This window comes from Hemicordylus capensis, chromosome 2 (assembly GCF_027244095.1).
Source record: "Hemicordylus capensis ecotype Gifberg chromosome 2, rHemCap1.1.pri, whole genome shotgun sequence".
In the NCBI taxonomy this organism is placed as follows: domain Eukaryota; kingdom Metazoa; phylum Chordata; class Lepidosauria; order Squamata; family Cordylidae; genus Hemicordylus; species Hemicordylus capensis.
Window position 1 is genome coordinate 64,377,774 of NC_069658.1, and position 23,447 is coordinate 64,401,220.

The 23,447-nt window shown below is 41.9% G+C and overlaps 1 protein-coding gene and 1 long non-coding RNA gene across 12 annotated transcripts in view; one reads left to right on the plus strand and one right to left on the minus strand.

Annotated features, from left to right (window-relative positions):
• Window positions 1-23,447, plus strand: part of CAST (calpastatin) — a 94,663-nt gene that overhangs the window by 48,141 nt on the left and 23,075 nt on the right. For 5 of the 10 annotated variants that reach the window (XM_053292474.1, XM_053292480.1, XM_053292477.1 and 2 more), the window contains 18 exons: window positions 371-436; window positions 2,484-2,534; window positions 5,460-5,516; window positions 5,602-5,715; window positions 6,835-6,948; window positions 7,029-7,091; window positions 9,010-9,108; window positions 10,084-10,164; window positions 10,253-10,297; window positions 11,604-11,702; window positions 11,827-11,922; window positions 14,174-14,275; window positions 15,446-15,529; window positions 17,277-17,324; window positions 18,601-18,705; window positions 20,131-20,229; window positions 20,778-20,879; window positions 21,384-21,485. In XM_053292474.1, the coding sequence (XP_053148449.1) occupies window positions 371-436; window positions 2,484-2,534; window positions 5,460-5,516; window positions 5,602-5,715; window positions 6,835-6,948; window positions 7,029-7,091; window positions 9,010-9,108; window positions 10,084-10,164; window positions 10,253-10,297; window positions 11,604-11,702; window positions 11,827-11,922; window positions 14,174-14,275; window positions 15,446-15,529; window positions 17,277-17,324; window positions 18,601-18,705; window positions 20,131-20,229; window positions 20,778-20,879; window positions 21,384-21,485 (1,527 nt within the window). The remainder of the gene's footprint in view (window positions 1-370; window positions 437-2,483; window positions 2,535-5,459; window positions 5,517-5,601; window positions 5,716-6,834; window positions 6,949-7,028; window positions 7,092-9,009; window positions 9,109-10,083; window positions 10,165-10,252; window positions 10,298-11,603; window positions 11,703-11,826; window positions 11,923-14,173; window positions 14,276-15,445; window positions 15,530-17,276; window positions 17,325-18,600; window positions 18,706-20,130; window positions 20,230-20,777; window positions 20,880-21,383; window positions 21,486-23,447) is intronic. The other 5 variants (XM_053292479.1, XM_053292482.1, XM_053292484.1 and 2 more) reach the window with 3 other exon arrangements.
• Window positions 10,711-23,053, minus strand: LOC128343428 (uncharacterized). Of its 2 annotated transcripts, XR_008315528.1 has the most exons (4): window positions 22,979-23,048; window positions 21,685-22,005; window positions 20,751-20,888; window positions 10,711-10,990 (listed from the first exon to the last, which is right to left on the minus strand). It is a non-coding gene; the product is annotated as an uncharacterized LOC128343428 (long non-coding RNA). The 2 variants fall into 2 exon arrangements; XR_008315529.1 differs by lacking the exon at window positions 10,711-10,990 and having other exon boundaries at window positions 20,760-20,888; window positions 21,685-21,852; window positions 22,979-23,053.

A 23,447-nucleotide genomic window follows, 5' to 3' on the forward strand; every position in this document is an offset into this window, starting at 1 on the left:
ACTGTGGGACTTAATTGTCAGTTAAAACAATGGTGCATTTAGTTTAAAATCTTGTTTGATCTGAGGAAGGCTCTTGCTTTTTGTGAGGAAATGCACCCATTAATTCCAGTAATAATTCCCATTCATCCCTTGGAGAACCTTGTACTGACAACACAGGAGTTAGCAGGCACAAGGTTAGCAAGACATCTCTTGCAATAATGGAAATATTTTAATTTCAATTTTTAATGAAATAAACAAATTCTTTTAGCAAACTAAAAAGCAAAGGCAAAACGGCAATGCTCTAGGGTTTAAAAACTCCTCCTCTTCCACTTTTAAACAAAAACGTCCTTGTTGTTCCTTAAGCATTCTGAGTTTGTACTCTCAATATTAGGCTACTTCCAGTCAGCAACAGATGAGTGGAGTGCCATCCCACAAAAGGAAGAGAAACAAGAAGCAGGTGATACAGAAACTGGTTTCCGTGTGTCCATGTTTGAAAATAACAGCAGTCACAGCAACAGCATGTGCTCATCATTAGCCTTGAACTAATAAACTCCAGTTTGTCTGTCTTAAATTACATATGATCACGCTGCATTCTCTTCTGTAGGTATAGCACAACATGGAATTCAGACATAAACATGGAATTTTCTCTGTATTCTCACTTCTGAGGCATTTTTTACTAGTCCACGAGCCAGGCCCAGAAATGTTGGCCATCAATACCATCTCAGGGGACAAACGCTCATACTGATTGTTGGCAACGTCTACCCACCAGCGATGGAAAATAGGCAATAGCATAGTTGCACTTACAGCTTTCTTTGTTATCACCTCTTCTTTATCCCTACCCACAAACAATTAGGCGGCAATTGGAGTCATTTTTGCACAAAAGGTTACGGTTAGGGTAGCAATGATGATTACTCTCTCCATGGAGTAAACTTTAGAAGACATTCCCACCAATCTTCATTTCCTTTCCTCTGACAACATCAATGAAAGTTTATAGTAGTGTTTGTGTTCTCCCCCCCCCCCAACTTGTAAAAAAATCATTGCAAATTTGGTCACTGCAGGCCTGATGGTCAGGACAATAAAAATATGCTTGTGCTGAAATATGAAAATACTAGTGGGCCCGGGCGCAGAGCATCTGCGCCTCTAGCGTGGCACAGCCTTTCCCTGCCGTCTCGGGGACTGGGGGCAGAGCCAGCCGTGCCGCCGCCGTCGGCGGCTCCCTCCGCCTCGCCCCCCCATGCCGCCGCTGCCTCCTCCCTCCACACACCCCTTTTCCTCCTTGTGGCGGTGGCGGCACTCCGCCTGCCGGCCCAACCGGCTCCTGTTGCACTCTTCTCTCCGCCGGCCGGCCCCAGAGCACTGCCGCCGCCGCCGCCGGCCAGCCCCAGAGCGCCGCCAGCCGGCCCCAGCCTCGCCTCTGCGGCTGGGCCCGCCTGGCTCCCCGGCCATGGCCTCTGCCACCTCACATCTCCTGGGTGTGCGCCAGGACCAATCAGGCGCCCCCGCAGCTCAGCCAATCAGCTGGGCTGCCGGGACGCATTTTTCCTGGGCACACCCAGGAGAAATATATATATAGATTGCAATGTTATCACCCATTTTCCATCTCCAGGGTTGTATACCTTGTGAAAAATCACAACAAACATTCATCTCCCATCCCCCGCAATGGTACCGGCCACCCCAGATGGCTCATGTACTATAGATACCATTCCAACTACTAGCTAAAAATATGACAAATATCTACTCATTGGTAGAAGCCTACTGTTAGAGAACTGATGGAAAGTGACATAGTAGATTTCTCTGGGCCAAAAGACAAAGCAAGGAATTCCTGCTTTTGTATGTTCTTTGACTGAAGTCTTGTGTACATTGAAAATGTTGTATGTGCACTTTTAATGCATCAAATTATTTTGTTTAGCTTCGGAGTGATTGACTAACCTAGGGTGCAATATATCAAGCTTGAATATAAGTTAGCGATTTTAACATTGCTACATATTTCTTATGATAGCTGAACAAACAGCTCAGTAGTGAAGAGATGATAAAGCTGTTTCCAACCTGCCGTACAGAAAACTCCATATTCTGACTGCTTCTCTTTTTCTAACTCACCAGTTAAATTTCTCCCTTCCCAGCATTCAGTGATTCCTTATCTAATGCTTGTGGCTGTCTATTTTTGTGCTTTGCTTCCCTTTGTCAGCTGATGGTAGAGAATGCAGAACAATCTTTTCTATGTGCTATTGAAGAGTTAAAAGTTCACGAGTTGGTTAAAAGCGGCTTGCAAAAATTCATGGGGAATTGTAGTTTTTAGATTCCGTAGCTGAAATCTTAGTACCATCTCAAGACTACAAGCCCCATCAGCAACAACGCACACACTGTTGCAACCAATAAAAATGCTTCCCCTTTATTAGAAGGGAAGTCCTAAAGAGCAGAACCATTCTGCCTAGTTAGAATATTGTTGTGACGACAGATACTCTCCCCCCATTCTATTACATTTAAGTTTCTTTTTTTAATCGCAGGCAGCACAGAAAGCAAAAACAGAGACTGAAAAAGCAGCACAATTAACTAAGGTATCGTAAAATATACCTTAAACAAAATTTACTTTTTTTTTGTTTGAACTGGTGTGTCCTAAACTGTAACTTCTCATTGTATCTTATATTTATATTTATGCTGTTGTTTATATGCTACCCAACTCCAAAGGCTCTAGGTTGTTCACAAAGTTGATTATAATCAAAACAAAACAAAGTTAACACTTTGAAAGACATCCCAGTGATGTCAGTAGGACTTCCAAGTGTGCTTAGAATTGGAGACTTCATGCAGCTGATGAGAGAAGAAAATAACAATCAGTTTAAAACACTCAAAGATTTCTAAAAGCCAAACTTTAAAAATGCATCTTAAAGGGTCTCTTAAAAGCGGATAAAGATGTTAAACTGCAGATGTCTATGGGAGCATATCCCACAGCCCAGGAGTGACTACAGAGAAGGCCAGCTTCTGAGTTGCCACTAGACAAGTTGGTGGCATCTGGAGATGGACCTCTCTCGATCTTTTAACGTGCAGTGGGGATCATGCAGAAGAAGGCGCTCTCCCAGGTAACCCAGTCCTAAGCCATCTAGGGCTTTAAAGGTAATTACCAGTAGAGATCTGCGAATCGATTTGCGTACAAAATGATTTGTACCCGAATCTGGATGATTCGGGTGATTTGTAGACAGAACAAATCACCCCTGTGCTCAGTTGCCTTGATTCGGGTACAAAACAAATCACCCCAGATTCAGACCTGAAAAATTCAGAGATTCAAATCTCCATTTTGTGGCCAAAGTGGGTTGGCTGGTAGTTCCCAATGGGTGGATGCTACCACCCAAATTCCAAAGGAATTAGGCAAAGAGTTGATTTAAAAAATATATTTTTGAAGTTGGCATGTCTTTTAAGTTTTTCCCCATAGGGAATAATGGGGATTTCAGCAGTACCAGAGTGGCCCAGAGAAGGTTGTGGAGGGTCGTAGTGCCCAATAGGTGCAAGGAACCTACCACCCAGATTTCAAAGAAATTTGGCAAGCAGGTGATTTTAAATTTTTTTTTTTAAGTTGGCATGTCCTTGTGGCAGATTCGGGGCCAAAAGGGGGCTTTCGGGGGTCAGGTGGTATTGCCCCAATGGGTGCCTGCTACCACCCAGATTTCAAATAAATTGGTGAAAGGGGTGATTTTTAATCCCCTCCCTGAAGTTGGCGTGTCTTTAAGTTTCCCCCCCATAGGGAATAATGGGGAATTTCACAAGCCCCATAACTCCACTTGGGGGGCACCAGGGTGGCCTAGAGCGGGTTGTGATGTACTGCACATAGACCAACCACCTCGCAAATGGCAAGCCCATGGGGCACTGGTTTTTTTTTGTTTTTCAGTGTCTAAGGTGTTCTTTTGAGAACACCTGGTAGGGGAATTAACTTCAAAAAATATTTTAAATATCACCCCTTTGCCCAATTTATTTGAAATCTGGGTGGTAGCTTCCTTGCACCCAATAAGCACTACCACCCATCACAATCCGTTCTGGGCCACCCTGGTGCCCCCCCCCCACACCTGGAGCTATAAGGCTGCTGAAATCCCCATTATTCCCTATGGAAAAAAGCTTAAAGACACACCAACTTCAAAATGTTTTTTAAAAAATCAACCCTTTGCCCTTTCTTTGAAATTTGAGTGGTAGCTTCCACCCATTGGGCACTACCACCCACCCCACTCTTTTACCCCCAGAACCCCCCTTTTGCCCCAAATATATTTGGATTTGGGTACAAATCAAATCTGTGGTCATTCGGGAGGTCTCTCCGAGAAACCCCAGAGACCAATCTAATTGCTGCATTTTGGACCAACTGAATTTTCCGAACTACATACAAAAGCAGCCCCATGTAGAGTGCATTGCAGTTGGCAAGCCTAAAGGTTATCAGAGAGTGCATCACAGTTCTGAGATCATTATCTTCAAGGAACAGACGCAGCTGTCATATCAACCAAAGTTGATAGAAAGCACTCCTGCCCATAGCCTCAACTTGAGAAATCAGAGTGAGGGCTGGGTTAGGAAGCTACATACCTGTTCCTTCAGGGGGAGTACAACCCCATCTATAACAGGAAGAGCTAACATGTCCCTCCAAAGTATGACTCCCCTTACCATGAGAACCTCTGTCTTGCTTGGATTCGGCTTCAACTTATTATCCCTCATCTAATCCATTACTGCATTTAGAGGGGCTATGCCATTTCCTCATGATGAAGGGGAAACAGTTATTAAACGTCTGATCTCCCTTCCCCTGTAATAATTTGCTGACCTACCAACACCAATTCTTCTATTCCCCACCACTACTGTAATAGTCACTCGAGAACCCCAAAAGGTGCCTACACCCTCCGTGAGTGGGAACTAATCCGTGAGTGGGAACTAATCAGCATCCCAATTCTCTGCATGTTTACTTGTAAGAAATATTGTACTATAGGGCTTACTTCCAGGTAAATTTACATAGGATTGAAGTCTAAGAACTCTTTTATAAATAACACTCTGATCTTAAATGTTGTTGGCTTCAGTAGAATTTCCTTTCAACACGAGCAACTTTGCTTATTATTTTGGTGGTGTGGGGGTTCAATTTTGCAGGTAACTGCACTTAGGCTTTATAAGGCTCTGATGGAAAGGGCTTTCACTGCCTTGTCTCTCCCTCTTCTATAGACAGGTGGAATGGTTGCAGATTGACACAGCCCTTGGAGGGGAAGAGCCTGGTTGATGGAGGAGGTCTTGTGCTGGATCTCCACTGCAGCTACATGGAATGCAGTTGTGTTGGAAATCCTAGCCATACTCTACTTTGTGATATAAATATAATTTATCATTGAATCTGAGCAATGTTGAGCCGCCTCATACTGGTCAATAAAAGTGACAATAATGTTATTATTTTACTCACGATACAGAGCAGTTCTGCACTTAAAAAATCAGCAACATCAGTTCGTGATTACTTTACTGTCTCTTATTATACACAGCCAGCTGATTCTCAAGCTAAACCTCCATCTGAAGAGAAGCAAAAAGACCCTGGAGGGGTAATGTATTTGCACCCTTTTGTTTATCAATCTCCCCAACTCCAATAAATGCAAAGGCCTTCACTGTATTTCTCTATATGTACAGGCAAAAAGCAAGGCTTCTGTAGCAGTGGAACCTAAACAACCAAGTACTGGGAAAGCAGCCTCTGGTCAGATTGACAGGTCAACAACGCAGGTGACATCAGCAGAAGAACCCAAGGTAAAGCAGAAGTGGCAAATCCTCCTTAAGAAAGCTGAATGTCACTGCTAAGGTTTGGTGTGTGTATATATAGCTGGTCCAGGGAGATAAATGGGGTGAAACACATCTTTAATTGACCAGTGCAAAAGTTTAATACACTTTGATTAACATAAGCTGTTTTAAATACACAGGACCATGCTCTAGAGGTATTAAATATAAATTTACATACTGTGCTATAGTATATAAACATACAAGAACATAAATGTGTTCTGTGCTGTAAAATATTTGCAGAACATTAGATAATGGACAACACCCGGTTAATACCAGTGAAATCAATGAAACAAGTCAGTCATTACTAACTCCCATTAATTTCAGTGGGACTTAGTCTGGATAATTCCTAGTATCGATTGATGTGATTTAGATTAATTTATTGAAGTTGTCATTTACCCCACCACAAAAATTAAGTCAGCACAAATCAACTACCTGTTTAGCTGATGCTGGATGTACTTGCTCTCGAGTAATGTGGAGAAAATGTGGAGTGGCTATCCTGGAGCAGTTAACTAGCTTTATTGTGATATAGATATAGATTGTGATATAGAGTGAGTACTTGTAGACTTCATGCAACTGGGTCAAGAGTATCACTGTCTTTTAGCTAAGCAGTGGCTAATAATGCAAGCTGCTTTTTGTGATCCAGTGGACAGTATGTAGAATTCAGGTCTGAGTTTATCAGATCCCAGATCCCTGATCCCTATGAACTTTTCTGAATTACCTTGGAAATGTTGATATCTTGGCTGTAGTACCCTAATCTACAGAAAGGTGTTGAAAGTCTATCCATAAAAAGAATACATTGATGGCATGGAGACTGCACTCTTGACCTTTCCTGAATATAGTTAAGTGTTGTTGAATTTCAAAGATAATAAGTGACCAGAGACGGAAATGAAACCATGCCAAAACTGTGGCATTCTGGTAGTATCCGTCCCTATTATGCCTGTGCTGTACCTTTTAAAATTATTATTTTAACCAAAACCATGTTTGGAAGTAGTCGGGCTATTTCAGAATAGGCCTTAAAGCTTTGGCTGCCTTAAATATTAATGGCAAAATTTCATGTGAACCTCATTCTGTCTTTTTTCTGCACCTCAGGCTAAATCTGACAAACGGGCTAACAAGGCAGATCTGGCTACCAAGGCAGCTGTTGCAGCTGCTGGCACAGCTGGAGCAGTTACGGCTGCTGGTTTGACTGCTGCATCTGCAGAGGTGGGTTTAGTGGTGTTTGAGATTAATCAAGAGCACATGTGAGCCTGTACTAGCTCTCAGAAATGTGTCTTCATTTTTAGACTAAAGAGAATAAATTGGCAACGACAACTCCAGCTGCTGCAGAGAGTAAACCATCCGAAAAGGTAAGCAATAGTTTATTTGATATCTGTTTATGTGAAATGCACTACAGTCCTCTGTAAAGCAGTCATTTCCCCCCTAAATCTTTTCCCCTTAATCTTAATCTAAACAATGTTCTTAATATACATAGTAAGTCAGATTTGGCCCATGCTGTATAATTTTAACTTGATTTGCTTTTACTGTGTGAAACAAGGTAATTCTGCGCTGCTGTGAATTTCTGCTTCTCAAGGGTAGGAGGACATGTAGCTTGAATATGAGGTTCCTCCTCTGGGCCAGACTTATAATTTGAAACTGGAGACTGAAATGGAGTACCTCTTCAACACTCAGACACTGGAACTGAGAATATTTGTTCTATTCACCTTTTAGTGTGTGTAAAAAAAAATAAAAATTAAAAAAACGAACTATTGCAACCTACAGCTTAGCTGTGAACAAACCTCTCAGCAACCCAATGATAAAAGTATATGAGGGTGAGGCTGTGTGAGTAAGATGGATGAGGGTGAACTCTGGATATAATAATAATAAAACTTGCCAGCAGCCTCCACTGGAGAGACTCTGTATTGGACTGAAGAGGGACAGTTTGTTTCTTTGTTTATTTATTACATTTCTATCCCGCTCTTCCTCTGAGGAGCTCAGAGCAGTGTACATGCTTATTTTTATCCTCACAACAACCCTGTGAGGTAGGTTATCCTCATAACAATCCTGAGAGGACAGCTGGTCATGTAGTAGGAAGCATGACTTGCCCCCTTAGCTAAGCATATGAATGACTTGTCCCCTGGTTGCATATGAATGGGAGACTTGATGTGTGAGCACTGTAAGATATTCCCCTAAGGGGGTGGAGCCACTCTGGGAAGAGCAGAAGGTTCCAAGTTTCCTCCCTGGCATCTCCAAGGTAGGGCTGAGAGAGATTCCTGCCTGCAGCCTTGGAGAAGCTGCTGCCAGTCTGTGTAGACAATACTGAGCTAGATGGACCTATGGTCTGACTAAGTATATGGCAGCTGTCTATATTCCTATATTAGGCTCAGAGATATGTGTCTGGCCCAGAGTCACCCAGTGAGTTTCATGGTTGCATGGGGAGTCGAACATGGGTCTTCCCAGTCCTAGTCCAACAGTTGCTTTCCCCCTGCTTAAAAGAAGAGCCATCACTTGAAAAGGTGCCTCTTGGCCTGGTTAGCAGGGGGGATTCCCATACTGTGTGCCATCAGAGGGCCTCAAGATGGCTTCCTGTCCCCACAGAGCTTGCAGTCTCTGCTCTTATCTTTTATGGTGGTTGTTTTTGGTGTGTTTCTTGTTTTTACTGTTTAACTAATTTTAAGGTTTTAAATTTTTTTTATTGGAGTTTTATTGTATTTTAACTTCTGTAAACTGCCTTGGGATGCCTTGTGAAAGGCGGTATAGAAAGTGAACAAATAGATAAATATAATAAAGAAAAGTAAAATTTACCTTATGGCTCAAATACTGCTGAAGCCTCCAGCATGTGAGCAGACTCTTCAAGTTTAAGGCTGGACTGTCACCAGTATGGTCCTCTGTACCCTACCACATCTACTAAACTACTAAAAGCAATGCCTTTCATAAGTCCTAGCAGTAGATTCACTGAGAGCTTGTTACAGTATGCCACATTAGCAGCCTTTTCACTGTACTTAAGCTAACTGTGCAGGTATCAAGGCAGAATGGATGTGGGCAGCTCTTTGGCATGCACGGCAATTTTGAAGGGTGCACAGTAGCTCATGGAATGCTAGGGAGTGGAGAGCTTTGAAAAGATTGTGACTATTCAAGTATTTAGCAGTTTGATTAGTGAGGACAATGCAAAAGTAAATTCTGACTTGATGTTTAGGAAACAGTAATGCTGCATTTTGTTTAAATAGTCTATATAGCCATTCAGAGAGTGCCGTATATCTTATCAAATGTAAATATCTGTTTTTCTAGTCTAACTTAGATGTTGCCTTGGATGATCTAATAGATACTCTAGGAGGCCCAGCAGAAAATGAACCACCTAGTCCGGCATATACTGGACCGACTGTTTTGGTATGGAATCTCCTATGTATGAGTTAAGGAGCCTACCTTTGTGGGCCAGTTATCTGTGATAATGACTTTCATTGAGCTTAAGATAATAAATGAACTAGAGCTTTGAAATGAAAAGTGATGTGTGTGTGTTGGTGTTAATTGGAAATCTTTGACATAGCTTTCCAGTGGAGTTCTCTTTTCTTCTTTCTGACTTCCTGCTTGGGTTCCTTCCCCCTCCCTATTGAGGGATCACCTGGAGGGAGTATACCATTTGATTGAGAAAAACCCAATGGGAGTCAGCCCAATCCAAATGTTCACGTACACTTCCTAGCAGCATGGGAATGCACCACAGGGAAGTAGCTTCCATGTTGCTGGTTGTGTATGGAAATGGATCAGAAAGATCTGCAACACAAAGATTCTCCTGATCTGTTTTCCTGACCCAGTTACAACCTCTGAGTGTCTCCAAACCTTTTCTGCTGTGATTTTCCCTTTTTTCCAGTTATGGCCACCCCTTTACTGGCCATGTACTTGGCCTGCATTTCAGTTTCTAACCTTACTCTAGAAAGAGGTAGACTGGCTTGGAATAGACAGCAGATGTGTCTTTAATTACTGGAAGGGCTTGTCTATCCCATTGCAGTGTTCTCAAAAGATTACCTAGTTTTCTAAATTTGGATCTTAGAGTACAGAGAGATCAAGTAGCAATCTAGGCTTCAAGCCTGGCTTGTTGGGAGGATAAAGATAATTAAGTCTCCCAACAACTAGGGGAAAGAGAGTGGGGATAACTGTGCTGTATAATTTTTATTTTTAGTTGAAAGATTATGTATGACACTTGGATTGATTATATTCTTGTACAGTAACCAGCAATTTTAGGTGCTAAACCAAATACAGGATTTTATTTTTTACATACTAAATTGGAACCTTGATTACTTTATGTGTTATGAATTAGTTCTTCATATTGGTTTCATTAATCACTGGGTAACTTCATATATGTTGCAGGACCCAATGTCCTCCTTATATATAGAAGAGCTGGGTATACGAGAGAGCACAATTCCTCCAGAGTATAGAAAACTATTAGAGGTAAGTAACTGGTTCCAGATTGTTTCAGATGTTGCCTCTGCTGCATGATGGTAGTAATACTCATCACAAAATCGATTTCCTTTTCCAGAGTAAAGGAGATGGCAAAGTTCCCCCACCAGGAGCAGAGTCTCAGGTATGATTGGTTGGTGTAAAATGTAAAAACAGAAAATTATTAGTAATTTCTGAGGACTCTTTACATGCATGCAGTTTGTTGATATTGCACTTAAGGAGTCTTGATCTTATTGATATAAATTCAATCAGCTGACTTATTTGCAACTGAACAGACTTAAATGGTTTCTAATACACAGCTAAGCTAGGTATGGTAATGCCAAGGGTTCTTTCCTTCGTTCAGTTTCCATTAAGTCAGTTGGAAGACTCTACAAATTAAGTACATAAGAGAGGAACTCTTCTGTATATTGTGGTAAAATGGATGGTCTCTGAAATGTGGACTGGAGTCCTGGATCCAGACTGTAGTCTATTTGCCCATTGCTGAGGTAGAGGACCACAGGACAAAACTGAAAACAACTGACTGAAAGTGCAATTCAGAACCCAGTATAATTCTTTAGTTGCTTTCAGCAGAATACAGGCCCACACTGGGTCTTGCACATACATTTGAATGAATTATATAGAACCTTAAACAACACTATAAAAAGAAAACATGTGAGGCAATTTCTTTGTTTGGACCAATGCTGGAAGCCAGCATAGTATCTAGAGAACGATGTTTTGGCCCCTTGAATGAAGTCCTCCAAAGCTTCGGCATGCATCTGGACATCTTGGTTCTCCTCCTGGAGAGGTTCCCCTTTCAACAGCTAAATCAGAATGGTTCCTAGTAGAATACAGAGGATATCCATAGTGCTTTCTTTAGCAAAACCTTCTTGAAGATCTTTATATATGATTATTTTAAAAATCCAGTATTGTATTCCGTCTACTCCAATTAAGTTGAGTAAAGGTAGATTGCCAGATCCTAACCTAGAGACAACAATTCCAGGACATAAAGAAGTTATCTGGGAAAGATGACCTCCATCTCAGTGCTGAAATTGTCCAATTTACCTCCCTCTTCCCCATTCTGCTACTGCCTCACAACAGATGAGAGAGGAAGATTGGAAAATGAGCTGTCCACTGCAAAACCGTCCTGAGCCATTTTTGGAAGGGTGGTATATAAATCTCACACACACACATACACACACACACACACACACACACACACACACACACACACACACAAACACACTTTCTCTCTCTCTTAAAATAAAATGGGTGGGAGCCACCTTTTCCCATGCATTGTCCTGCTACAACATCAGTGTCAAACAGCAGATGTTGACTCCAAGTCAAGAACTGGCAACCCTAATCAAAACTCTGTGTCAGTGAATATGCATTGTCCACAAACTATACTTTTGGACAATTGTTAAAAGCATAACCCAGTTTGTGTTTTCATTTAGCCAACAATGACAGATGATGACCTTGCAGATGCTCTGTCATCTGATTTTACTTGCAGTGCTGTACCACCTGCTGGAGAGAAGAAAGTCCTGCCAAAAGAGGTACACTCTTTAAATGCATTCCTATTGGCTTTGAAATAGAGATCTGGAACAGTATTATTTTAAGTTTTGTTTTATGAACTGTGACAATAACTTAATGTGTTTAAATTGTTTTATGTTATAAAAGAAGCCTGCAGAAGAAGGTGATCTTGTACAAACCCAGTCTACAACTGTGGTCAGCAGTTCAGCTCCTCCTAAAGAGAAAAAACCCAAACTGGAAGAGGTATAGATGTTTCCCCTTCTGGATTACGTACTTTGATTTTGCAGAATAGACACACAGATCCTTTCATGACCTAGTATCCTGAAAGATTACAGTATTACAAAACTGTGTAAAGAGGGGTTGAGCATGGGAAGACCCTCTGGGTTTCATATGAGCTCCTAATTGTGTATGATCAAACTATCTTGCGGGGGCGGGGGGTGGAGTTGGTGGTCCAGTTCAGATGTGGTGATAAACCAAGGTGTCGTGCCATGTTAACAAGCCTCAATGAGTCACAGGCTCCAACATGCAAGAGAAGAAGAGAATGAGAGCTTCTGCTCTCACATTGGAACGGATTGCAGTTCCATGTTGCATATGAGCTCAGGAAACTGTTCTATGTTGTTAACAAATTAGGGTATAAAACTATCGTGGCTTTTAAAAACTAAAGCTAGAACTAGCCACAGTTCTCTGAGTTGGTACCTAATGCAGAATTTGCGTTTGTTCTGACATGAAGGTTTTTACTCTTCTCACTCGTGAGATGGGGGAGGGAAACATATGGTTCTCTGAGGCTTGTTTGCATAGCTTGAAACTATGACTTAGTGTTGCATCTAAACTGGACCAGTGATAAGCCGCATTACTTAGAATGTGTTTAAGTTTGTGGAGACTGGATACAACCCTCTGGAGGAAGCTGCATGTCTACCAAAAAATATGTGCTTGCCTGAAGGAGAAACACTCTTTCAGCATCCGTCTGCTTTTCTGAATTACCAAAATGCTTTTAAAATTTGTGTGGTGGTAATAGTATATCTAAGAAACCAACTGCATACACACATACTGTATAGTTCAAAATTCTTGAGGATTAAAAGCTCTTTTCTGAATTCACTACTTATTTAGTTTTTTTCCAGTCAAGAAATTACTTGTCCAGTGCAGATTACAGATGTTTGAATGGGTTCAGGTGTTCATCCCCAGTTTGCATGCAAGACTGTTTAAAGGGGCTGAGTTCTCATCTTTAAAAAAATATTGTGTATATAAAGGTAGTGCTGTACTCTCTGGCCACCAGAAATCTTTTAAACAGTTGATTGTCAGGGATTAAAACACAGTTCATCGCTACAACTGTTGCTTAAGTCAGGATATTATTTCATTTCCTTTATAATTGAAAGGTGCTTTCCCTCCTTTCTGTATCTGAAAAAATAACTACACACTTGCCTTCATTGTGTAATTTGTGTTGCCATGGCCTATGTTTCCTTTTTGCTTGCCATAGGTTTTAGTCTGAGATAACCCTTATTGTTGCCTACTGATATTAAGGATATCTGGTGAGCATAAACATACTAGAATGCTAGATAAATCTGCTATCTACAATTGTTAAAATAATATTGCATAAAAATGGATGGAAATAAACAAACTCATGTTGGTGGGTTTTTTCCATTTGTGACTGCTACTGGTCATTTCATTCCTCTGAGCCCACAGATACTAGGCAGCAATTAAAAAAAAACAATATCTAAATTAACATTCAAGACTCAGGATGGATTTAGTATTATTTAAATGCTCTAGCTTAGGGGTTTCTAGCTGGGTGTTGTCCAGGTGTATCGCTTGCTTTTGGCCGATATGTCAAGTTGACTTGTATATCTGTGAGGTTTAGCTTGTTCGTAGTCATCATAAAGTTGGGAAACCCACAAGAGTAGAGGGTAGAGCAGAAGTTACCAATCTTGGGTCCCTGGATGTTGGACTACAACTCCCATTATCCCCAGCCAACATAATCCAGGGACACAAGGTTGGGAACTTCTGTTCTACCCTCTACTATTGAGGGTTACCTGACATTCTGATATTGCTATAAGTTCTGAAAGGACCATAGTATGTGCTGCGTAGAGCGGCATATTCACAGATGCGAGCCCCTGTGGCCACAGTGCTCTATTATAAACATGGCTACTTGCTCCCAGGGACCTTAGGAACTGCAAATACACCCACACAATCAATCCACCGAGGTAGGATGGCTCCTAATTTCTTCCTACCTTGGTAAAAAACAAGGTGCAGGAACTGTGCTACCCACATTTGAGTGAGCTGGGTTAGAGGGATTTGTGTGGGTTCTCACGAGCCTGCAGACCTGGCTGCATGCCTCCTACATTCATTTTGATAACTATGTGAATAGCCGCAGTATGTAACAACTGCTGCTGTTTAAGATCAAGAGCACAAGGTGGGAGGGGGAAGGTGGGAGGGGGAAGATTTATGCTAAGATACCTGCTGTTTTAAAAATGCATAATCATTTCATATTTTTAAAATACAGGAGGCCATTAGTGACAGTGCCTTGGATGCTCTCGTGGATACACTTGGAGTACCAGAACCAGAACCTGAAGAAGACCTTAGCTCCATTACAGAAGTTGAAGAGGTGTTGTTATATTGCAAACACTTATCAAACAATCTTTTTTGTTGTATTTTGGCGGTTGCCACTAGTCACCTAGGAACACTGTGAAGTCTGTAGAAAATGGTAGTTAGAGCTGGGCATATAATTGAAATGCAGTGTAACTTTGGAGTGGAAAATTTGTAAGCAAAACTTTAGGAAGCTGCTTGTTAAGGAGTTGTATGAGTCTACATATAAAGTATTTTGTTCATTTATATTCTTTATATAAATAAAGAATAAGAGAGATGCCAGCTGTAGATCCCACTGGCAACCCTTGACCCACCATTGTGCAGCAGTAGCCTTCCCACCTGCCATCTCTTTTGAGATGGTGGGACTGGACTCGTCTACTCTCCTTTCTTGCCAACACACAGTGGCTCCTCCCCATCCTCCTCCTCTGGCAGAGGGCAGGTGGCAGTGTCTGCTGCTTCCTGCCTCCGCTTGCCTGCCTGATGAGCAGTACTTTGCTGTTAAAAACAGCTACTGCCCATAGTAGGGAAAGATCAGATGAGTGAGCAGCCTCCACCTCCCCTTTGTCCACAGTACAGCAGCTGCACTTTTCTGTTCCAGTGACAGCAGCATGCCTAGTAGGGATGTGCCCAAATCATGTTGGTGGCTCCCTGTAGCCGAAACATTTTGGTGTGGAACGAGGAGTTCCTTTAAAAGGAACCCCGTGCCTCCCCATCGGAGTGAGGAGTTCCTTTAAAAGGAACCCCTGTGCCACCCCGTTGTGGTGCTATACTGGCCCTGCAAATTGCATGAATGCATGCTCCGATGCCATTTGTGTGCCAACTTTGTGTGAGGGATGCTGGGGGAAGCAACCGATCACCATGTCAAGGCGGTTCAAAGGAGACAGTGGCACAAGCTGCCGCTTTCATGGGGATGCTTTTCTGAGAACAGCGTCATGATGGGGTGGTGAAAGCTTCCAAGAGGGGCAGGTTGGACCTGCCCACCTCTTCTTAAGGGAACCCCTCACTGCCCTTGGGATGGTGCCGAAGCAAATGGTGCACATCCCTACTGCCTAGTAGGTGGGAGAGGGCATTGGATGGTGTCTTGCTGAGAGCCCCTGGAAGCCCTGGGCAGAGTACTAGGCTAGGGGACTTCTGGTGGGATCCATCAAAGCAATTCTTAAGTTGATATGTTGTGATTCATTTTCTTCAGCCAAAAGCCAAAGAAAGAAAAGAAAAGAAGACTGGTGAACGTGATGATACAATTCCTCCAGAATACAGATTAACACCAGCCACGGTAACTTTTCAGCATCCAGTTTTATCCCATGTACTGTAAATTCTGCTTCCCCCACCCCCCAGGTGGGGATTAGGTTTCAGAAAATGAAATTGGTTGGACACTCCTTATGCCTTGTTGGCATTACCCTGAATCTCTTGTCTTCTCCAATTTTTGTCATATTGAGTTGAACCCAAATTAAAAGAGAATTACTGCTGTACACTGAGATACTTTGACTAAGACAGAGAAATCTGCTCTCAGTGCTACTCTTGGCTGTGGCTGGGGCAAGATAGATCTAATGGCAGCAAACCAGGGCCAGCTAGGACTACAGAAAGATTCCAGGTTCTTGACTGTGGCTCCCAGAAAGGCAAAAAAAGGAGATTGCCTCATTGATCACCATATTGACAGCCAGTCTGCTCTGCGGAGAGCACAAGGCCCTCTGTATTGCATTGGATAGGAGGATTTGCGTTGGCATTTTGCCTCTTGGTGCAGCTAACATAAACAGGAATGGGAAAATGGATGAGCTCCCTCCTTCTCTGGCAAATTTCTGATTCTTTCTGAGGGAGCTAGTTTCTTGTATTTGGAAACAACTGAGGCCCCTTGCGACAGTAAAGTTCTTTGTTAGTTTTTTGGGAATGGCTTTTTGGGATGAGGTTCTAAAATACCAGATATGTATTTTCACAGTGTAAGGTCACATGCGAATCTGACACCCAAACTGCATGCTATGGGGACTCCATTAACTTGCATCTTCCCCACCGTCCCCCTGGGAGTTCTCCACACAGCAGGATTTACCGCGTGTTTTCTGCGAGGCTTTACTGTTAACTCAATGCTATCCAAAAAACTGAGGCAAAATTGAATTTTTTTAAACCCCAAATATAAATCGGGTTGCGCTCTAATGAGCAGTGAGAAACCCAAATCGTGTGTGAAGTGCTCCCTGATAGCTTGCAGGGACTTTGGGTTAAATCTGCCCAATATGTGAACACGCCTGCTCCATTCTGGAGGAGAAGTGGGCTAAAAGCTGGGTGTGGAAACATTCCTGGTAGTTTGAAAAAGATATGCACTCAGTTTCTCCAGTTAATATTTCATTTTGTTATGAAATATTAATGTCCTGTGCTTCTCTATAATATAAGCTTTATAAAATCAACTTTTTAATATCAAAAAGCCAAATCTATTTTTTAAATTTAAACTTGATTTCTTGTTACAGCTATAATGCTCTTTTTAAAAAAATAAAATAATTTTTGAACTAAATACAAACATAAAATTGCATGTATGACCTTCTTATGAACTGTGGAAAACATCAGAGTCAGTACTCTGACAGGTGGAGTCAAATATTTATCATTAATCAATTTTTGATTTTCATCAAAGAGTTAAATAGGCCTTTTCCTCTTGGTGATTTCCACATTACGAAAATTTTTGACAATTTATTGATTGCTTTCCTGTACATATTTTCAAAAAGCAACCAGCTTTTTGAAAGCAAAAGCAAATTGTGACATCCATCAGAAGAAATCATTGTTAAAATGGTTTCAACTTTCTTGTATTCCTTCAGTTTGAGTCCTCCTCCTCTTGACATTCAATTTAGCATGCTTATCTCTCTCTATGATATAATAGCATAACAAAATGAAATATTAACTGGAGAAACTGTTTGGGGAGGGAATCTTCCCATCATGGGGGATTTGTTTAGATTAAATCTTCTATGTAAAAGAAAGTTTGATCTGGAATATCTGAAGTTGCTGCAATGGAAACTATAATAGTTGTATCTTTCCATTTTTAGGATAAAGATGGGAAGCCGTTGTTACCAGAACCTGAAGAAAAACCTAAGGTTAATAAACATGTTTATTTACTTTTCATCATCTTTACCGGTGGCCCAACACCCTGTACAACCTCAGTCCTGACACCTGCAGTCCCACATATCCGCGGTTAGGCAATGGAGACCCAACCTCGATATATGTGCTTTTTAAATTGTAGGAATTTGCCTATCCACAGTTTCAGGGTGGCTGGAAATGACCTCCAAGGTTATTTCCAACCACAGTGTTGCTAAACGGAGTCATTTTGTGGCTTGTGTGTGTATGTGTGTAAAAAAAAAAAAACAACAAAAATCCCTGTGATTTTTCGTGGAAAATTGTGTATTTGGAGGGGCTTTGCTGGACAGATGGAGACATACAGAGCATGGCACTATACATTATTTCTCCAATTTCTGCCTATTTATTTATTGCTCTCCAGCAACCTAACCCCCCAATTGCCAGTGACTTAAGGTCTCATTATCCATGGAAAGGGGCATGAACAGAACCACCGTGGATAATAAGGGCCACCTGTACTGCAAATCATGCTGTGAAATTGAATTTTCAGATTAGTTTATGTGATTGTGTAGCACTTGAGATGCTTTGGTAGGAAGCATAGAAAACTACAGAAAGAAGCTTTTAAGTAGGAGATGTTCATTTTAAGTAATATGGCCATTTTGTTTTTAAGGTATATGCTAAATATTTGAATGCAGAGTTGCATTTTTGAACTTTTTGGATAGTCATTTGTTATACTATCACTGCAAACACACATTATTCAGTTAATGAAGATCGTGCACCCAGTTATCTTTGACTTAAGGTTTTTCAGAACTTCTTTGCTTTGTGGTATATACCCTTGCTTTTGTTTTGCATATAGTTCTAATAGCGTTGGATTAAATGGAGGGATTGACTTTTATAAATACAATATGCATATGTAGCTGTGGCCTGGGTATCCCAAGCTTCCTAACAGATGGTTTGTGCTGTTAGTTTTTGCAGTGCCAGTTTTATTGGTTTGGGTGGGGGACTGTGTCCCTGCTGGAGGGGGAGCCAGGCCCTCCACCTCACTTTGGCTGTGGTAATCAGCAGAGCCGAAGCTGATAGCATTAGTCTTCTGTCTTCTGCTGTGTGCTCAGTTCCCAAGCCAGTATAAGGTAGTATGTGCACAATGCTTAATTGTACACAGATTTCCAGCTGTTTGCTTTATCTCAAGTTCCTTTTATTAATTCTAGCGCCTCATTGACAGATGGCAATTTTGTGGCTACTTTTTCAAATTTGTAAATAACCCTGTATAATAACATTAGTCTCTTGTTTGCTTTACAGCCTATTAGCGAATCTGACCTAATTGATGAATTTTCAAAAGACTTTGTCTGTCCTGGTCCACCCACAGAAACACCAAAACCATCTAAACCTGCTGATGTGTCTAAGGTGCGTATATGTTGCCTAAGAGGCATATCCATAGCCCAGAATACTTCTTTGTATTAGGAGCATATTTAAAATGAAATATACTTAATTCTAACATTTTACAAGTGGACCTCACTATGCATGGTACTGCTATTCATGGTTCCACATATCCATGGGTGTCTAAATGATACCCAGCCTCATTTTCCATGGATACAAAAGGGTTAAAACCCATGTATCCATGTTTCCTAGATGGTCAGAAATGACCTCAGAGGTCATTATCAGAGGTCATTTCTGGCTGCCATGTTGTCAATAGCCATTTTGTGGCTCATTTGTCAAAAAGAAAAAAAGCATTTGTCCACAATTTTTCACAGAAAAATGGGGAATTTATGATTGTGGGGAGCATTCCTGGACAGCTGGACACACACGGAGTATGGTAGGGCACTTTATTTGCCTTTCCACCCATTTTTTTTAAACTGGGTGTGTGTGTGACTTTTTGCCAGCCTCCAGGAATCTAACTGTCCCCCAACCCATTGTCTTCAATGCCCCAGTATCTGTGGTATTGTTATCTGTGGTTCCCCTGCAGAATGGAATCCCCATGGATAATGGGGCTCACCTGTTTTCCCCATTATATCACTTGTTTGTTTTACAGCTACATGTTTTATAGAGAGAAGAATCGCAACCTGGATAGGAACATACCTAGGTCTTGTGGGGCAGGACAAAGTCTGTGTGCAAGGGAGAGCTCATGCAAAGGTTAGGTCTATGCCGCTGTTAACAGGTCTTCATTGCAGCAGGCTGTGGTCTATATGTGGGTGAGACCATCTTATCCACATCTCTCTCAATATATGGAATATGACCTGAGAGTCTGAAGACTCCCCATGAGGACTCCATTCTCCCTCAGCACAGACCTTTCAATGGGCAACATCCAGACTAAATAAATGGGGCTTAAGTTGATTCACAACTGACTTGTCTCATTTAATTTGATAGTGTTTAGTCATGACTAATTAGTCTGGGTGTTTCCCACTGTTTTTTCACTCATTGCTGATTGGATAAACCTTATATTTGAATTCTGGTTTATTCTCTAGAATCTGTGTGTATTTTTTATTGGGGCAAGGTGTAGAGGAAAGTGAAAGTGAGGAAAGTTTTCCCTCTTTCCCCAATCCAGTGTTGTAGGCTTCTATACAATATTACGTAATGGCCCTCTCTTGCATCATCTTGAAGCTATTAGGGACCTAGTTACAGTTCTCCAACAAACTGCACTAATCTGAAGCATCTCAAGCTTGCTGCTTCTCAGGCAAACTGGTTTTATGAGGTTCAGTTATGTTTATCCTGTACATGAGAGGCACTTGTGTGAGAGGAACAGCTGAGAGTGGAGGTTTGGGTGCTCCCTTTTTTCGTGATGCTCAAACTAGTCCTGCAACTCAAAATTCTTGAGTTGCTGTCTTCTTTCAGAAGCCTGTAGATTCTAAGCCCCCAAAAGCTCCTGAGGAAAATGTGACCCTGCTTGCAGCTTCTTCCGTGCAGCCTTTAGCTCCATCAGAAGTTTCTACGGTGAGTGACCTTTTCAGAATCAAAAGTTGCTCCCACATCTGGAGTGCACAGCCATATGTACATTCATATACCGTTACAAGAAAGTACACTTCAGAGCTGGGAAATGGGAAATTGACCTAATCTCAATGGCCTGCACATTGCACAGTATTATGAGAGCAAAAGAAGGGCTGAGCCCTTTCAGAGAGGCTGGAGTGGAGCTGCGGCAAAGACTTGTTACACAGCTGTGTGTGTGAAGGGGGACGGGGAAGCAATTTTCATTTTTCTCCACTTCCTCCCAAAGAATTCTCACTTCCAGAAATACATCCCTGAGAGCTCCACTGAGTCCTTCTTCTGCCCTCGTATTGCAATGCATCATCTGGGCCAATATTGCTAACCAGCACTGGTTAGCCCAAGATGGCATTCTCAAGAAATTGCTAAATTAACATATTGAGAGAGATTTAAAGTTGGTAGGAATTTGGCCACATCTGTGCCAGGCTCATGAAGCCACATGAAGTATGTTGTGTAATGATACATTTTGTTACCAATATTGGTTACTGTTCTCATCTCAGAAACCTTCAACAGCTAAGCCCAAAATGGCTGCTACAGAAGAAGTGATCTCCACTACTGCTATTTCTTCTGTAAAATCTTCAGCTCCATCAACAACCTCTCCAGTGAGTAACCTGTTATGAAAATCAATATCAAAAGGTCAAAATCCTACTTCTTAAGGAATTAGTTATGGTTGATTTTATAGCACATTCATAATACATACAATTTGTTCCTCCTTAAGTATTTGGGATTCTCAGATTAAAGACTTTTCTGAGCTTCTGATCACTAATTGTGTCCCATTGAAAGAGCAGCCCACTAGGAGCTTCTCTTGACTGAGTCCCATAGAATGTAGTGGAAGTTTCGTGAAAGTAGGCCTTGTTCATTTTATTTGGGCTAGACTAGGAAAGGTTCCAGATGGATTTCATCTGCTGTCGAATGAGAAAACTGGTTCATTAAACTAAACAGCTCTCTGCTAGTGTATTTCAACAGTAGTTACAGGTTATTCTGATTCCTAAGCTGATCATTATTAATATTTAATACTTGTGTCTCTCAGCTAGCACTTTAAGAATACTCCTACAGATGTTGATTTCTAATCAAACTAAGCTGGTCTAAAACAATGTTATTTTTAGAATGCACATGTGCCTGATGAGGCACTGGAAGCCTTATCTGGAAGTTTAGGGAAAATAGATCCTGCTCCAGAGGAAACTAAGCCTGCTGTGGATAAAGTTAAGGTAAAAAAATTAAAATGATTACATCTATGGGCATAGCTAATATATCTGGGTTTATAACTCTTGGGCCTTACTTACTTGCTGTCAGGTGTTAACTAGCTATTAAAAGAACTGCTACATACATCAAAAGCTTACTTTTGGTACACATAAAGTCCAAGTCTCCCAGATTACTAGTGAAGTCTGAAAACTGGACATTCCTTACCTCTCTCCCTTCCTCCAAAACATGAACCATGGAGATTTGCCAGAATATTATTCAGATCAAGACAAAGAAAAATGGACCAGGATGTTGGGTTGTGAAATTTATGCCTTCTCAAACCTGAAGACTCTTCGGATTAGAAGGGGAAATTTGCTGTGGAATCCTAGAACATGTCTGAAAATGAGAGAGCTACACACTTGAGATCTACACATTTGTAGAATACTTCCATTTCTGCACTTTAACCATGCTTGCATTGATTGAAGGAGAGATTTTCAGTTGCAGCTAAGAATGTATCCCTGCTTTCAGAATGCAAGCTGGATTGATTACCTGTATAAAGTTAACATAAGCAAAGTAATGAGATAATAAGCTACAGGAGCATCCACAGGACTCTTTCTGCATGTGGGAGGCAGCAAGCAAAGCCAGCAATCCAATACCTGGGAATACACCCTGGCAGGGGCGTAGCAAGGTTGGAGTGGGCCCAGAGACAAGATTTTAAAATGGGGCCCCCCCACTCAAAGTCCAGGGCCTCCGCACACCCCAGGCCCCCAAGGATTTAAGTCTGATATTTCAAAATAAGTATGCTGCCTGGAAATACATTTCACTGAATACACACATGCACACTTCACAGTATATAGTGATATACATTGAGTACTATATATTTGTGCTACTTTTAATGCCTAGAACACACTAGCAACACTAATTATTAAAATGGCCCCCTCGCTGCAGATTAGCCAAGGAGACTTTCAACCATGCAGGGTGAGCCTCTGTTTGTTTTCTCAGAATTCTGAACAAATTCAGTCAAGTTTGATTCCAGGAGGTTTTTCACAGGAGGCTTTTAAAGCCCTTTAACACACATCTCCTCTGGAATAGAGGTGCTGCATTCACATGTTGGCCAGATTTACCCTGAAGTCCCTGCAAGTTATTGGGGAGCAGTTCACACACAAGAAAAATAAAATAAAATAAAAGCACAAGCCATGCTTCACAGTTCTCACTCAGACCTTCTGGGTTGCAAAACAACTTGAACATAAGTGCATTTATAAATGAATGAATGAATGAATAAAATTAATAAAATACTGTTCCAGAAGTTTTTGCAATTTTCTGCCATGAAACAAGCCACTTATAGGACTTTTTAGATAGTTTTTTTTAAGCCAGCAAATTTTCCAAGCTGTTTAAAAATAAATATTCAGAGACTTCTCAGTCCCTCCCCCCAATATCAAAGCCCTATGGCAAGCAGATCCCTATATATCCGGGTGGGGGGGGGGGTGGGGAAGGTAACCACAAAAGGGAGTCCACACTCTACCTGGCAGCAGGGGGTCTTCTGCTGCAGAGAACAGTGGAGGCCACTCTAGCTGCCTCCTCCTTGCTGGCTTGGGCCCTACTCGAGTTCAGGCTTCACAGAGGCCTACACCAGACCTCCGGGGAAGCCCCGCCCACCCGCCGATCAGCTGAGAGGCGGGAGAAAAGGAGCTCTTGGCAGCTGGGCTGCTGCTTCGATTGCGGGCCAGCAGAACAAGCAGGAGAGACGGCGAAGAGGGCAAGTGGCTGAGAGGCTATGGGGCTGGGCAGGGGGCAATGGGGAGTCACGTGAGGTGCCCCTGGGGTGCCCCTCCAGGCAGTGGGGCCCCCAGACAACTGTCTCCCCTTGCCCTATCGTTGTTACGCGCCTGCACCCTGGGAATATGCCTCATTGAATTCAATAGGAACTGGCTCAATCCAGGAGGGACAACTGCTCCCTCTTGCCCCTTTCCTCCAGACGCCCATGATAAACT